Source organism: Falco peregrinus, chromosome 8 (assembly GCF_023634155.1).
Source record: "Falco peregrinus isolate bFalPer1 chromosome 8, bFalPer1.pri, whole genome shotgun sequence".
NCBI classification, from domain to species: domain Eukaryota; kingdom Metazoa; phylum Chordata; class Aves; order Falconiformes; family Falconidae; genus Falco; species Falco peregrinus.
In genome coordinates, this window is record NC_073728.1 from 49238021 (window position 1) to 49254410 (window position 16390).

At 41.5% G+C, this 16390-nt stretch overlaps 1 protein-coding gene across 2 annotated transcripts in view; it reads left to right on the forward strand.

Moving 5' to 3' along the window:
• Positions 1-16390, forward strand: part of LOC101919405 (rho GTPase-activating protein 7-like) — a 23212-nt gene continuing 6822 nt past the window's right edge. Inside the window, exons 1-8 of one of the 2 annotated variants that reach the window (XM_027779716.2) lie at positions 1-85; positions 7147-7218; positions 8725-8806; positions 10248-10311; positions 11570-12927; positions 13379-13549; positions 14267-14426; positions 15846-16044. In XM_027779716.2, coding sequence (XP_027635517.1) covers positions 61-85; positions 7147-7218; positions 8725-8806; positions 10248-10311; positions 11570-12927; positions 13379-13549; positions 14267-14426; positions 15846-16044 — 2131 coding nt within the window. In that variant the 5' untranslated portion in view covers positions 1-60. Of the gene's footprint in view, positions 86-7143; positions 7219-8724; positions 8807-10042; positions 10104-10247; positions 10312-11569; positions 12928-13378; positions 13550-14266; positions 14427-15845; positions 16045-16390 lie in introns of those variants that run through there. The other variant, XM_027779717.2, reaches the window with a different exon arrangement.

The window sequence follows — 16390 nt, forward strand, 5'->3', positions numbered from 1 at the left end:
GGGCCCCATCCCTGGGCGGGGAGGCCGGCAACTGCGGGCTCAGCCAGCGGGCTGTAGCAGATGACATCCTTGGGTGAGAGCTCAGGTGGGTGCTGCAGAGACCTTCCCTTCCTCTTTGATATTGCTGCTTTATTAGTATGATGATAGTCCCTGGGCTGTCTATGCTTCAGATTATGCTCTTCTACTAGCTGTTGCTTTTGCTTCATAGTTGGATGCGTTTAGGTAATGCTTAGTAGATTTTTCAGACTTTGTGTACCTTTGAGTATCAGCAAGCTTCGTCAGGGTTTGTAAAAGATTGTCTGTTGACCAGGGCTCAGCAGCTGTAATCAGGCTTGGCACAGCATACCCACAGCCAGCCTGATAAACTAGCATTCTTTTAAATACAATCACTTACTGGCCAGCCTCTGTTGGGTCAAATAATTCCTAACATGCATCACACACAGTGGTGTTACTGGCATTTTGCAGAACTGAGGGAAGCTTAGTGCTACACAGACAGTACACTTGTTTTGTGTTTTGTTGCTTCTGTGCTATAGGTTTATTGATACTGGCTGTGTTGGAAGCAAGCAGTGCCCTTTCTGTTACAGTGCCTCCTAGGAATTTTGCATCAAATATTTTTCAATCACATACAAGGGTCCTGTAAAACCAACAGCCATACGGAGCTTGTGTGTCAGAGAAATGTCGTATCTCTTCCTGCTCTACAGCCAGCAGGAGCAAAGCACAGAGAAGCAACGTATCTGGGGTTAGATCGCATGGAAATAAATCCCTTGTCTCTTGCCCCACTCAACTTGGATAACAATTTTCAGGTGTGGGTTTGGAAATTAGAGAGTTATGTTCGCATTTCTCCTCAAGTCCATGGGAGTTAAATACCGAATTCCCCTGAGCCCTTTAAAAGTGTCGTAGAGCAGATACTACCCTCTCTAACTTACGTAGGAACAATTAAAAGATCAGCCAGTACTGTCAAGCTAGTTAATGCGGTCTGCAACGAGAATGCCCTTAAACTTGTCTAGGTCCCAGTAACTGACGTGGGAGGCTAATGACAAGGACCTGAGTAAAGATCCTAATGTCAGCTTGGGAGTCCTGGTAATTAGCTCGGGAAGCTAATGCCAAGGAGCTGGATAAAGATGCAATTAAGGTTGCCACAAAGTACTGGGATACATTACAGTTCCCAGCTGTGATAACTGAAGAATTGGCTGCAGTTCCAAACACCAGCATGATAGTAAAGTAGGAACGAAAGGACAAATATCTTGGCCTTTTCATTTTCCAGACATTTATATTCACTATCTGCATGGAGCCTAAATTATCCTGGCAAAATTCCAAGCATTAATCGTTTTTTTTTTTTCCTCTTCCTCGAGTGGGTTGATAAAGTAACATTAGGCTTTGCTATTTTGCATTGCACAAGGGACATCAGAATAAACATTTCCACTTATTTATGATCCATCTCAGCTTTTGGAGAGTTTGACAGTTTTACAGTTCCCTGAGTGCTTATCCTGGTCAGTGCAAAAAGCCTGCTTTGAAAGCATTGCTTTCGAGCCTTTGACACTGAGTGGACAACACGGCCAGACTCTCTCTTTAAGTAAGAGGCGATAAGAAAAAATAGTTCTTGAAAATCCTGTCACAGGTATAATGCAGTTCTGAACATCCTCAGGAAATCATAGTTTTAGTGCAGCAAATGCATTTTTCACAGAGTGTGTGTAAAATGAAATACCTTATTAGCAGCTGTAAGTCATAGGGAAGCAATACAAATTTTTATAACCCCAGGAAGATGCACAGACCAGAAAGATGCAATGGGAAACTGATAATTTTGACTTCGAATGGACCCTGAAAAAGCTTCATCACTTCCATCACTGCCAGCACAAACCAGTAATCATAGGATCTAAGTCACTGCATAAAGGACCTGCCAGCTCACAGCTGAGGAAAAATGCATTGCAGAGTTTGACATGCAGCTGCTAAGCATGCCTGGTGCTTGTTGACTGCAGTTCTGGAGGAGGCTGAGGGGGACGATAGTTCGGGGTCGTCAGTGACGAGAGGAGGCAGCAGCATCTCACTGTGCTGGAACAGCTGGCTGTGCCATGCCTAATCAAGCAGGTTTCAAGGTGGGGGCTCTGTTGCTGTTGTAGGAGGACTACTGCCACGTGGGGAAAAAGAGAAAAATCTTCCTGTATAATGACAGCAATTGGGAAAGAACAAAATTCTTTGAATTTATTTCTGTTTCCTTCTAGACTGGTGTAATATGTAGTCAAAGTCAAGTCGGTTCTCCCCTCTTTTCCATTCTCTTGTCTGTACTCGCCATGGCATGGGCGGGAGAGGCTGTGTGAGTGCCTTGTAGCTGGGCACATTGAGAAAATCTGTTCCTGTAAGCAAGCACTGCACTTGCGTATTACACAAGAGTGGACAAGTACGGTCCTCGAGTAACTAATTTAGGAGTGTGGCAAACAGCAAGAAAACCTCTCAAACTGCTCGCTGGCATGGTTTTGGAAGTCAGATTTAAAACACAAATCATTTTAATTAATTAAGACCTGATCACCATATGACTGTCACCTGTCAAAACTGGAAAACTATTTTGGATGAAGATAGAAGTAAAAGTAATGTATCTAACATGGTTTTTAAAAATATGCAAAAAAATTACTTTGAAATAAGACGGCTGCATTGAGACACGCCTGTGAAAAATGATGCATGTAGACTAAGGTTTCATAGTGGGCTGAGCTGCCCTAAGGGCTGCTGGCAACTGTGCATTTCCATGCTTTTCCCTCCATGTGCCCACCACTACCCTTGTCTCGTTACTGGTGCTCATCGGAACGTGTGGCAGCCAATTCAGAGAGCTAAAGCATCACAAATCTGATCTTGCCAAAAGAAGTGAATCGTTTCCTGCCAGTCGCGCTGCCAGGCCTGCTCACACAGGCTCAGCCGTGTCTGTGAGGATGGGGAGGAACATGCGGTTAGAGGAAAGAAACAGGACTCCTGCTTTGGCAGTGGATCTGTGCAGCTGAAAAGTCATGTTGCATCCTGAGAAGAAGGTTCACTGTACTTGTGCTTTCAAACAGCAATTTGTATTCTCCCATTTTGTGTAGAGCAAGTTTTTTTAAAAAATTGTGATACAATTTGACACTCTTCTTTAGCTCAAGTTTGTGGTCATGTAGTAAGACTGACTGGCTTGTTTCACATACAGCCTCTCCCTTGATAGGAAGGTGCTGCTGCTTGTGATGAAAACATCTCGGAGAGAAAGCCTAAATCTCAGCATGGATGCTTTTTCCTTATTGCAATTCCTTATTCCTCTTAGCACTGGTACTCATTCTGATAGGGATTTAATACACGTTGTGGCACCTGGTTTCAAAGTACCTGATGAGCCTGGGTTTGCTCTCCGATCTGCAATCAGGCTAGTGCTCAGATGTGGGAATGCACTTTTTCAGGGCTTAAGCCCAAGTGGGTGAAGGAGAGGAGGTGTCAGCCAAGCTCGCGTAGGTACTGGGGCTCTGGAGGGAAGGAGGCAGTGGAGCACAGGGTGGCACCATGGCAGAGAAAAAGAGGAAGCAGGCATGAGGGCAAGGTGTGATGAGGGCCCTTGGGATGGGCAGGCTGTGGCACAGCCATTGTTTCCGATGCTGTTTTCAGTGGGACTAGACTGAATTGTCTTCAGAACAGACCTGTGTAACACAGTACAGCCAAAGGACGGCACAATTCATGTGCTTGCGTATTACTTCTCATAAACATCTGGTAGTAACCTATCACCCGTAGCCCATGGGGAAACAGCTGGCTTGCCGTGGAAATTTTGCTGGCAGCCTCTAACCTAAGGTAGAATATTAAGCTTTGCAAGAAATGATTTTTTTTATCTGCCTAATTAAAATATGAAATCAGTTCACGAGAAGGCATGTTTAAATTGCTCTGCTATTTCAGTCATGCAGGTAACGCCCAAAAGATCTATTAAAAAATTGTTATCCTTTTGTATGGCAACTAGCTCCCTAGCAGATGTGTTGCAATTGCAATAGTATTTGGAGGTGCTGCTCTGTGCTGGCTTTCTGCAAGCTCCCCCATTTCCAGTTTCTATTCAGGAAGAGCTAACTTTTTTCCAGCAAGCGTCTGAGCAGTTATTCTAATGTCAAGAAGAACTAAGCAATTGCTATCAGCTTGTGTTTATGAGTATATCTGTTTTAAAAGTTGGCCAGTAAACCTGGAAGACTTCTTTGTAGTGACTGTGCGACTACAGAAATGGGAAAGCAAATTCTAACCCATTGGTGAGGCTGGCTGGGAAGGTGCATGTCATCATTGCATGGCAAGGTGGAGTAGATAGGCTGCAAAGCCAAGCTAGAATCAGAAGCTAGGGATGGGTCTTCTGCACAAGTGGCTCATCTATGCCATTTGTCTTGCCAAAAAAATAGTGCGAGGGTCATTTCACTAGCCCCAAAGAGTCTTCAAGAATATTGTCTCTGCTTTCTCTGAAGGAATCTTACATAGGAAACTGAACTTTGGCCACTTTTAAATGCATGCCTTAAAGCATCATGCAAGTTGCTAGGACCCTGATCGTTACTTAGCACCTCTGTTAGGGCAGGATTCGTAAGTGTCTGCTGCACATTATAACAGCTGCTGCCCAAGGTGGGTGTGTTAGTATTAGCTGTTAATGCTACTCATGATTATTGCTCTTCTTTTTCATCTGTTATTCAGAGCTCTACAACTCTGCAGGGTCCCTGACAGAGCACTGCTGTGGTGCCTCATCTGTATTCTGCCATGATTATCCAATGCATTTTCACTTGTCCTTCATGCTGCACAGGCCATAAAAGTAAAGCAGTCTTGCACGTCAGTACTGAGTGCAGCCCTACTGAGAGCACTTATTTCCTTTTGAGCAATTATTTCTTATTTCCTTTTTATTTCCTCCTCTTATATTGATCATTATCATACTAATACAGGCTGGTCAGGGAATTTCCTTTCATCAGAGTGAAATTCCTAGGCATCCTTTATCCCTTTATGATTTCAATTTCCAGTAGTGTTGAGAGGAGGCAGCACAGACATCCCTGAAATATAGAGGTATCAGTAGGCCCCTTTAGGTAGTTACTTAAGCAATTAAATAATTTCAGCAAATCTATTGGCAAATAATTGTAGACATGCAGACCAGGAAGTTACCAGTACTTCACGTGTTGCCTCCTGACACAGCAGGGACATTGGAATATGTGACTGTGCAGAGGTATGGTAAAAGGCCTGAAGGTTTATATTAGCAAAGAAAATTGCCCCAACTCCCTGTGTCCTTGTCCTATGGAAGAGAATGAGAATGCCATTGTATTTTCGGTAATAATCTTTGAAAATGTCATAACTAGCTGCAAAATATTTTCTAGCCTATTCACTATTCACAGCTTGGTTCACTCACAAAATAGAGGTGTACTTTTCACATGTTGGGAAGTGGGGAAGCTTCAGCCCCTACCCAGTCACTCTGCTGCTCTGCTGTCCGAGCTCAGGAAAGCTGTGCACGGGCTCAAGTTGACTAGTTTAAAGTGAGGTCTGGAACGAGGACAGGTATAGTTTCTCCCAGCTGAGCTGGTTGAGTGAGTCTGCTGGGGTTTTCTAAGTGAAAACCACTTTGTCTTTGTGAAGACCTTTAGTGTTAGACTGGTCAACCTCCTGGCTCTTTTCTGCAGACTTGTTTTCTTTCCTGTTTTGCTCTGTGAGTGCAATGCTTCTGTGTTGCCAGTCCCCTGTCTTGGTATTAAGTAAATGCTGTGTTATGATAAAGATTATGATAAATTATGGCACAAAGTATAGTAATAAATGTAGGCATAGTGTATATAGGCTATTGTGGAAGAAATTAGTTTCTGTTCTGCAGTTTGGAGGGGAAAAAAAGGAGAAGTCATGCATCTGTTTTATGTAGAAATATCCTTATTATCCTGTGGTATCGCTTTATTCTCAGATGGAAAAAGCCATGGAGTTTTGTGTAGGAAAGCTTTTGTTATGGATGGCATTGTCCAAATTAATCAAGTGATAATGGAAATAATTTAAAGTTTAGAAGTAGAATAATAAAATCATGGCAGTTCTGTAAGGTCTGTTGTTTCTTCAGTCTGTTGCACTGATGATTTACAACTGAGAGGTTAGAGCAAAGCAAGCAGTGAATTTGAATAGGTATGTATGTGAAGTGCCTTGGAATCCTAATCTTTGAGTGTACGTGCAAATAAAATAGTTTTAAGAAGCAGGTCTGTTTCTCTAGCCTAGCATGTTACATTTTAAGGTGCTTTGAAAACATTTTTCTCTACTGAGCATGCTTGATTTTAAAGTAGTTTTAAAATGCTTATTTCAAAGGAGTCTGTCTTTTGGTTGTTGTCTGTTATGTGTTCTGGAGTACACACAGGCATTCAAAAACTCTAGTATGGGAATCATCTCCTCTTCAGTAGACCCAGTAATTTCTAGTATTTGCAGAGTTTAGACCCTGCTGGCACGTCCTTATGCTAAACATGTTTATGTTTTTGAGGAATCTGGTGAGTGTCCTGTGATTCTGTGTGGTTATATTCTGCTCCTGTGGGAATGTTACAGTACTGGCCATAGGGCTTTATGGGTTGTCACAAAATGAGCAGTTAATTCTTGACATCTGCTGTGCTGAAGTGACTGCCAAGTTGCAGTGTAGTTGGCAAGGAAATAAATATTGATAGACCCTAGCAACAGGTACTCCTGAGAACTCTTGTTCTGGGAATGCTTAGGCTGTGTCCAGTGTTACTAATGTTGTGATAGCATTTTAAGTTTATTTATAGGATCTGTTTGTGTCTTATCACCATCTCTCAGAACTGGAACGCATGAATGGGCTTTGCTGTGCGAGGGCATAGACATCTGTATCGTAGACTCTTCTCTGGTGACTCATTTCGACATATAACAGATGCTTCACTGTCCAGATCTCAGGGGTAGTTGATGGACACCAAAGTATGACATCTCAAGTATGTGTTCATATCTAGACTCTCGTATGTTTGCTATCTATCCTATGTTGGAATGACTACTTCAGAGCTATGTATGTATAAGTGCATTGGATACAAGAATGTCTGTCTTTTTAGTACTATACTAACAAAATATTCATATACAAGATCCTCTGAGAATCCACCAGATAAAATCAGCTTGCTCTTACTGTGAAAGCAGCAGCTGTTGTGAACGCTGAAAGTGTACAATTTTATGTTCTCATTGCAGAAATTGAAGCCAGAGAAGCCTGCGACTGGCTGAGAGCTGCCGGTTTCCCCCAGTATGCTCAGCTATTTGAAGGTATGATCCCAGCGTCTTGTCAAGCAGCTGTATTAGAGTAAATTGTTTACATAAGCAATGTTTCAGAACCTGATACTTTTGATAGAGGCACTGCCAAGTTCTGTAATATCTTCATCCAAACCTCTGTGTGTTCTTGCAGAAGGAACATCTTAATTAGGTTAGCATGGCCTCCGTAGAATTCTATGAAGAATCAAATCTTTCCTGGTTACTGTTAGCCTGTAACTCAGCCAAATTTCTGCTTTTGTCATTTTTAGTTGCTTATGATTTTCTCAGGCTCTTTTCCTTGAGTGTTGGGGCTTTTTTCTGACTCACTGGTTGCAACCTCAATTTGTCCAAGGCTCTCCAGCCTGTGGTCTTAAGCGGGGTTGTTTTATTGGTGTTTTGAAAAAGAATGTTGGAAAAAACATCTTGCAATTGTAAGTTTTTAAAACGGATGCTCGGAAGCAGCCAGCCAGTCAAACAATGCAATTTCAGCACATTTTCATGTTGTTAAAGCTAGAAGGAATGCTTGTGACTTGTGGGGGAGATACGGCTTTCTTGAAACTTGTGTAATTTTCAGACACTTGTGCTTATACCTTAAAACTGTTCTTTAAAGTATGTTCATTGTTACAGGTATTGAATGTAAAATAAACCTAGCCTATTTTTAAAAATATTTTTTTTTTATTGAAGAAGTACAGTTAAAAGAACAGTAACTTCTGCCTGTTCTCATTCCTACCACCCCTGTTCATTGCAAAATTAAAAATTGAAAGTCAAGCAACAGAGCCAAATTTGAAAGCTGTATACTATGAAACATGGTAGCTTATGGAAATGCTTCCTATTTGACTACAGCAGATTTTGTTGTATATACTGTCAGCCTTACAGCTTGCTGGAAATGTGCGTTGTCATGCTTCTGGAAAATGAATCCTTTGCATTACTTTGTTGTTTATGCAGTGTCCTGACTTGACTAGGAAAAGTATGCTTAAAAAGTAAGCCAAGGAAAGAAATAGTGATGGATTTTGCTGGTTCCCTTTTCTGCAAGGGTAAATCTCGGGAGCTGAAACATGGAACTCTTCGGCTGGTGTGTTGATCAGTGTCAAACAGCATGGTTTGTCAGGCTCACTACACCTCAAAGAGTGTATGTCATGTGCTGCATTCTACTGTACCATCAGCAAAAGCTCATGTAAAAATCTCCTACTTTTATACTGTACTTGAAGGCAGAAGGTGCAGAGAACCTAACCAAAGCAAAAATTTAATTTGGTATTTCTTGGCTATAGTACTTAGTCACTGCAAGCTCCTGGAAATGCAACAAACGCTTGTCTACCTGTAAGTGGTAACAGCAAGTAGGTACCTACACATGTTCTCCCACTTGCTCTAAGGAGGTTGTCCTCATATACTTCAATGACGTTTGTGTGAATATATAGTTATAGAAATAGATTTAGATTTATTTCACCTATGATAAAGATGTTGGAAAATCCAAAGTCTTTGCAATTATAACCCAGATCTCAGGTTCAGCTTCTTTGTTTACAGATATGCAGTTTCCTATTGATGTAAAAACTGTGAGGAAGGATCATGAATTTTTAGATGGAGATGCAATTGAGTCATTATTCAGGTAAACATTAATTATGAATCACCTTTAATATAGAGCCTCCAGTCTTTGTGGTTATTTGTCATTCATCTTTTCACGCCTTAGTTTTTGTCAGAGACTTACAAAGTCACTAATGCTGCGACTGAAGGAAATCTCTTAAGCACATACTTCAGTACCACTGAAGTTGGTTGTTCAAAAGCAGAGTAAGCATGTCCCTGCCTGTCTTCATCAGCCAAGGTCTCAGTGACATTATACTAAGCATCAAATCCGTCTTTTCTGTAATGTGAAATGTCTGCAGGCTGAGAGAATAATCAGTTCCCTGCAAGCATATCATAGCATGACAGTTTGCTCTTTAGAATCGCGTATTACAGAGCTCAGGGATTTCCTCTGACTAGTGAGCTTCCCCAGAGCTGTTCCAGGAGGTGAACAGCAAAAATTATCTGCACAAGGGATATGTTTATTGTTTTGTTTCCCTGGTTATTGTTTTGAGTGAGAAGCAAAGGTATTGATTTGAAATTACTGTTTTGCCAGAGCTGTTCATAGCACACAAGTGAAATTGCATCATCAGTGCAAAGTCAAACTCACTGCTCTTTGGAATTTCCCTGTGTAAGAGTGCCAGGATAGTGAGGAGGCATTCTACTTTACTACTTACTGCAGTTATTGAAGCTTTCTCATTATGAGATTGTGTAGCAGGTGAAGTGAACTCCAGGCTGTCCATGCCACACCACTTGCCCAAGCCAAGGGATGCAATAAGAATTTCTAACTCTTAAAGGACTGAAAATTTCCTCTTCTGGCAAAGTGGTTTGGTCTTTTTCTGTATTGTTATGTCACCTGAATTCAAATTCTGCTTGTAACAGGAGCACCAACAGAAGCTGTTTGTGTATACATCTCTAATGCACAGCAGATAGAGAGAACTTTGGATATATTCTGATTCTTGATATGACTTCTGTCCTGAGTGTTCCTGAAAGGCTATCGGTGTGCCTCCCTGTTAATGCCACATATTTGTTTGACAGTTAAGCAGTGACTGTCTAGTCTGGGGCCTTATTGGTTCCACAAGTTTTGATTAGAATGATAGATAATAAAGTCCTTCCAAGGATACAGATTAATGTCTTCATTTTTAAATTTTTTTTAAGAAGCCCACTCAGACTTTCTCATTTTCAAAATTAAGAGTTATCAATATACAAATTTTCACAATCATTAAAGCTCATTATATGATTTTTAATTAACTGATTAATTATGGTCCTCTTCTCTAATTTTAAGATGGCAGAACTGGAACTGTGAACATCATGGGGTTGTTAGTTGGTGCTGGTTTTGGCAAAAGGTATGGAGAACCTCTAACAGAATGTCAGTCTTTGACATCAATAATGAAGGCTTCATGGTAGAAGTTTGCAACTACTTTGGTGCATGTTTATTTTCAAGAAATTAAACAGTTTAAATTTAAAACATCTTTTTTCTTATACCCTAGACGGTTGAACACATTGAACAAGTGTGCATCAATGAAAATAGAAATAAGCCATCAGAGGAAACGGGTATGTTTGTTTGTGAAATATTATTAATTTTCTCATTAAAAATGTGTTTAGCTATTATTTCAAAAATCTGTTTTTAATAGGTATATAAAGGATTAGCAATTTATTAACTTTTCTTTCTATTCTCTTCCATCCTGCAAAGCTCTTCCATTTGCATTTTCCACTGAAAAACATAGGGATGGAGATAGAAATTATGTAAGGTTCATTTTGTAACTTTATAAGGTAGGTTAGGGATGGGTTTTGAAACAGTTTTTAGAAATAATTTGATGCACATTACTGTCCAATAGTGTGGCACCAAGGCCCCACCTCAGCATGTCTTTTATTGCTTTCCTAAGTAGTTTCACACCTTATTTAAGGCCTGAAAGCGAAATTTCATTCTTAGTGACTAAATGAAGGATAAGCAATTGAAACGGGCAATCCAGATAGTGTCAGCCAATGTCAAATGTCCAGCCAATAAAAGCTGGATAGGTTTTATCTGTGCTGGCTTTGTCCTCTCCTGCAAAAAAGTACCGTAGCTAAACCAGTTGCTATAGCCACATCTTGGCTGGTTAACACCAGGATTGTAAAGCCTCTTACCACAGGTACCATGGATTAACTGCAGGACTAGCAAGAAAATAATGTAATCTTTTGGAAAAATGTCTAGGTTTTTTGGAAGCTTCCACTCTGCCATCAGGGAAGAATGGGGCAAGAGAGGGTCCTCAGAGAAGAGACGGGTCGTTCCCATCTCTCTAACAGTTCACTGGCCAGGCACTTACTTGGAACGGGGACAAACGGCCAGTGAGACCGAGGTGTCCCAAGAGGGTGCACCAGATATTGATGCTGCTATAGTCCCACAGTCAAATACCCTTTTTACCTGAAAATGGTTGAGTTTTGGTCACAGAAGCATGGAAGAGTATTTGACTTGGTTGGCTTTAGAAAAGGGCATGTAAATTCAGTACAATTCAATTATCTTTCCAAACCTTTGGATTTGTTGCAAAACAGAATTTTTCATCCTCAAATCAAATCTGTCATCTTTAGCTGTGGCAAACTTATCAGATTTGTCAGCATGCTTGGGAATAATTTGTTAGTGTGTTCTTCAACTAACAGAATAGGGCTCAGGGCAGACCTTCAGTAAGTGTTAAGTTGCATTTCTGTATGTTGGTCTTGGGGGTTTTGGATAGGCAGAAAATTGAAGTCTGCTTTTTTGTTACATGTTTTGGTAATTTAAAGGTTGCCAAACTTTGCCCTTGAACTGTACTTTTTTTTTTTTTTTCCTTCTAAGAGTGATGACTCTGAAGATGATGAACCTTGTGCAATAAGTAACAAATGGGCTTATGAGAGGTGCAGTCAGAGATGGTCTCGTATTGAGAGCCTAGAAGGTTTCCCAGGAGAGGAAGGTGCTAGTGCATCAGTCCCAGGCAGTCCAATATTGAAAAACATTGGCAAGGAGGAGGATACTCTCTTTCTGGATTATGGCGAGAAACATGATGTGTCCTCAATTCACAGTACTAGCAGTGGTGACAGTGACATTGTTAGCTTCCCAAAACTTTTTGAAGATGTGGAAACCAGCATGAGTTCCTCAAGATGTTCCTCAATTAAGGTGGCTTCACTGGACTCTGCTTTTAGTTGTTCTCCCCCCAGTGAATTTTTAAATATCACCAGTGAGGAGAAGCTTTTGGGTAAGTCACCATATAAAAAGAGGAAGAGCCTTCTAAAGAAAATGGAGAAATTGCACTTAAGGAGCTGCAACTTAAGGAGTGGTCAGTCAAAGGCAAAACCCATAATAAGTGAACCTGTTCTTCTGGAGGGGCTTAATGAAGAAAAAATGAAGATGCTGAACTGCGTAAATATTTCCGACCTCTCTGGCATCCAAACAAAGGACAGTTCTTCTTTTTCTCTCCAGAACTGCAATAGCCGCAACCAGTCTGAAAACAGCAGCACAGTGAGCGCTCCAAGTCCTGTTAAAAAACCACAAAGCCACTGTGAAGGAAGCGGGGTGTATGCAGAAGACTCTGATTCTAGCAAGCTCTTGCTGTGGAGTGAGCTATCTCAGCAAAACCTAACAAATGACATGAAGTTACAAATGAACCAGGTGTTCCAAATACCACAAGGCCATAAACCTGGCACTTTCCCCAAAGCACTTACAAATAGCTCCCTGTCGCCAGTAGACAACTCTTCCGTCAACTGCAGAACTGGGAATTTACATGGGTGCAGGAGGAGCCGGAGCAGAAGCAGTTCCAAGGATGCCAAAGCCCCCAGGAGTCCCCTTTCAAGCACAAATAACAGGCTAAGTGTGTATGACAACATGCCCAATATCGAACTTGATAATTTGGAGGCAGCACAAGTTGGTGATGATGATGTTTTTTCAGAACTGAACAATGTTATAGAGGATGTCAATGGTCTCAAAAAGTTGGTTGATCAGTGGACAGAGAAGTTCTCAGATGGTGGGGATTTGGACTTTGCCAGTGACTTGACCTCTTTGTATCCATCCTTACCTAAAGAAATCTGTCTTGAAACGGAGGGCTCAGAAGATAAGACAGCAGACCTCCCAGCCACTGAGGGAGAGAGCAGCTGTGAACTGGGCAAGGAGATGAGTTCTGCAGGCCTGGCATACATGACAGACTCTAAAAAGACCAACAGGTTAGCTGTCCTTGGGTTTCCCTGTTAGACTGTCCCTTGGGAACCTTTCCCCATTGATTCTCTCCCCTCATAACTGCTTTTCTGGAATAAAGGATTCTTAAGTAAATCTGTTCTGGGTAGCAGGGTCTGCGCTGCTGGTACCAGGTACTGCTGGTCTGTAGACACTCGGTATCTGCATCTGCTCTGACCTCTGTAGTAGGGCTCTCATAATCAGCATGAGTACTCTAGACATTTGGAATGGGACTTCAGCGCTGCCTTGCTGTATTTCTTATTGAAACATTTTGTATTGCCAGAGCACCTCCTGGATGATAAGTACCCTGTTTAAATGCAACTAACCATATGGTGTTTGGGAACTGCAGGTCATTTAGGTGTTAGGTGTTCCATAGATGCAGGCAGAAAACTAACGAGGGCAGTGAAATAGTCGTAAGCCTAAACAATATTTATCCCACAGGCATGGGAAGCAACACTGGTCTGTGGAAGAGAGTGTGAACTTGGAAAGCCTTCCCATCCAGACCGACAGCCAGTCAGCAGCTCAGCTAGCCCGGACACAAAAGCTGGCTTTGTTGAAACTCACTGCTTTGATGGACAGATACTCCCCTTCCAGTAGGCAGGGCTGGAACTGGTAAGTTGTCTAATATTAAAGCAACCTGTGTTAGAAAGACAGGATTTGATATGTAGGCAGGTGAATTTCCTTGTCTGTCTAGATTACCCATGTCCAAAGTGAGGAATTTCATCCTGTTAAATCGCTGGCAGTTCTGTGGTTATTTCAATGGCTCCAGGATTTCCTCTGCTATGGACTGCACTTTCGCTCCTCGCTGGTGGTCATGTTGTTACCGATTTTAAAGCACGTTATTGTTTCTCTTTAAATCTGCCCATTTGCAGGGCTTTGTTAGAGGTCCTTCACAGAGATGGCAGGACCCGAGGTGAGAGCTGACTGGGCTGAGAATCCTTTTCAGCACCAAGTCCCTGTTTGAACTAAAGCCATGACAAAGTCAGTCACCCAGAGGACTTGGACATACCGGTTAGCGTCTTGTGATAGGGATCTAGTGCTTGAATATAGAATGAAGTGAAAAAAGCCTGCAGTGTCCTAAAGGGATGGATTGTATTTCACATGAGGATGCTTCATTAAAGCTGATTTCAGTTTTGAAGTGAGAAAGTAATTCTTGTAATTGCCCTTAATGGTTTTCTCTCTATCTTATGATGCCATGTATACAGGTATGTGGCAAAATTTGGGGTTGTGGCAAGTGTAACTACATCCTTTCCCATGCATTTAACTAAAACAGCAGGCAGAACTGTGCTAGAGAGCTAATAAATTGCATACACTGTTTTTTGTTTTCAGGACTGTACCGAAGTTCATTAAAAAAATAAAAGCCTCTGACTACAAGGACAAAAATGTGTTTGGGGTTCCTTTACTTCTGAATGTTCAGCGAACAAGCCACCCGCTGCCTAATGGCATACTGCAAGCCCTGGACTATTTAAGAAACCACTTTCTTGACCAGGTATGAACTTGTGGCAGCCCAGAGCAGCTCTGTTCCGTAAACGGATCTGCTCCAGGGAACCAGTCTCTGCTTCCAGCTTTTGTGAGGGACTTTCTTACCTCCTAAGGCTCTGAATAGGCAAAAGGGTGTAGGTCTGAGCAGGTGGCCTGTGAGGAAATAGCAGCACTGTTTCCTGCTGAGAACACCTTTAGTCTTGTCTTGTATTTTTGTTCCTTGCATTGCTGAAATCTTCCAGTTGGTTCTCTTGGTGCAGGCAGTCAAGCTGTCTTCTGGTGAGCAGCATGTCTCTGCTCCCTTAGAAAGTAAATCTACCACACAATGTCATTTTCCCCTTTGTTCTGTGGTTGCTGATAGTGCCAGAGCTAATGTGATAATTAATCTTGTTTCAGCTGAAATGTACCACTAAGCAGAGATAAAACATGAGAGCAGTGCCTTTAACATCTTTTCTGGATCCAAATCCGTATTTATCCACTAAGTAGAGATGTGTACGTGGCAATGAAAGTGTGTTGCATATGCTGCTGTTCCTGTAGCATAGTTGCAGAAATGGGGGACCCTGTGACATGAGACACATTAGTTAAAGAAAGGGCTTATTTTCCCCCCTGTGCTTTACAATTGCATAGGTGTGTGATATTATGCTGAAGCACAAAAATGTGTGTGTGCATCCTGTGAAGCTACAATGTAGTTCGGTGGCACATACTGGAGTGTGAGCAGTTGGCTTCTTATGGAGGCAGTGTGTTTCATTTTGAGACCATGGTATCTCATCAGTTAATACAAATAAGCCAATGGATGTAAATACTGTCTCAGTGGCACACAGTGAAAATTTCAGCAGAAGCTTTGTCAAGGTAGAGTTTGTGAGAAACTTCTAAATCTAGGGTTTTGTCTGAAACTCGATTGACATTCATATTAAAAATAGAATCATAATTTCTCTCAGAATGGCAATTGCTCTTTGCCAACTGGTAGACGTATTAGATGTATCAGATGTTAAACCTGAACCTTGTGGATCTCACAGTCTGAGTTTGTTTGCTCCGGGATAGGCATCAATGTACATTTGCTTTTGGATAAATGCAATTGGTGCATTATAATCTTGCAGTTCTAATGTGTGAACATAGCCTGCTCAAGAAAACTGACAGATGGTAATTGTAATGGTTTTAAAAATCAAAAGAGTCATTTTGCATTAAATAAAAAGCAAGCAAACAAATGTGAAAATCAGTATGTCTTGACAGCTGGTTCTGTGGGCATCGGACCTGGTTAGCCTGGGAGGAATATCTGTGCGGCTTCTAATGATACAAAATATTTTGGTGTTAGATCCCACTACAACAGGGTCAAAGATATCTATCATAAGGAAGGTGAAGGATTGGTTATTTGTCAGAAAGTTGATTCCTGATGACTCCTCTCTTTGATATTTTCTTTTACCCGCAGGTTGGCCTGTTCCGAAAATCCGGTGTTAAATCCAGGATTCTGTCTTTAAGAGAAATGAATGAAACCAACCCAAACAATGTATGTTATGAAGGGCAGTCAGCGTTTGATGTGGCAGATATGGTGAAGCAGTACTTCCGAGACCTTCCCGAGCCTATATTTACTAGCAGGCTCTGTGAATCCTTCCTCCACATCTACCAATGTGGGTAACAAAAGCTATAGTTTTCTGATTCCTTGAATGTCTTAATATTGAGCTGTACAAGGCGGTGGCCAGACTTAGGGCTAGTGCCTTGTCCTCTTATACTCAGAGGACACAGGCAGGTTGTTTCTGAAAAGATGAGTTCATTGCAGCTCTGGACTTAAAAAGTTTCACATCTGCATCTTATGGGCCAGCTATTTCCTAATATTGTGTCTTTTATGTTCTTTGAAGGATGAGCATAATAAGAGTTGCTGCAGCAGCCCTTCCAAACTGTGTTTTTTGAATGGTCATTTCCTTATGCAAAATTAAGAGAGAATCTAGTCCCCTTGTTCATGGTATGAAGCAGCTC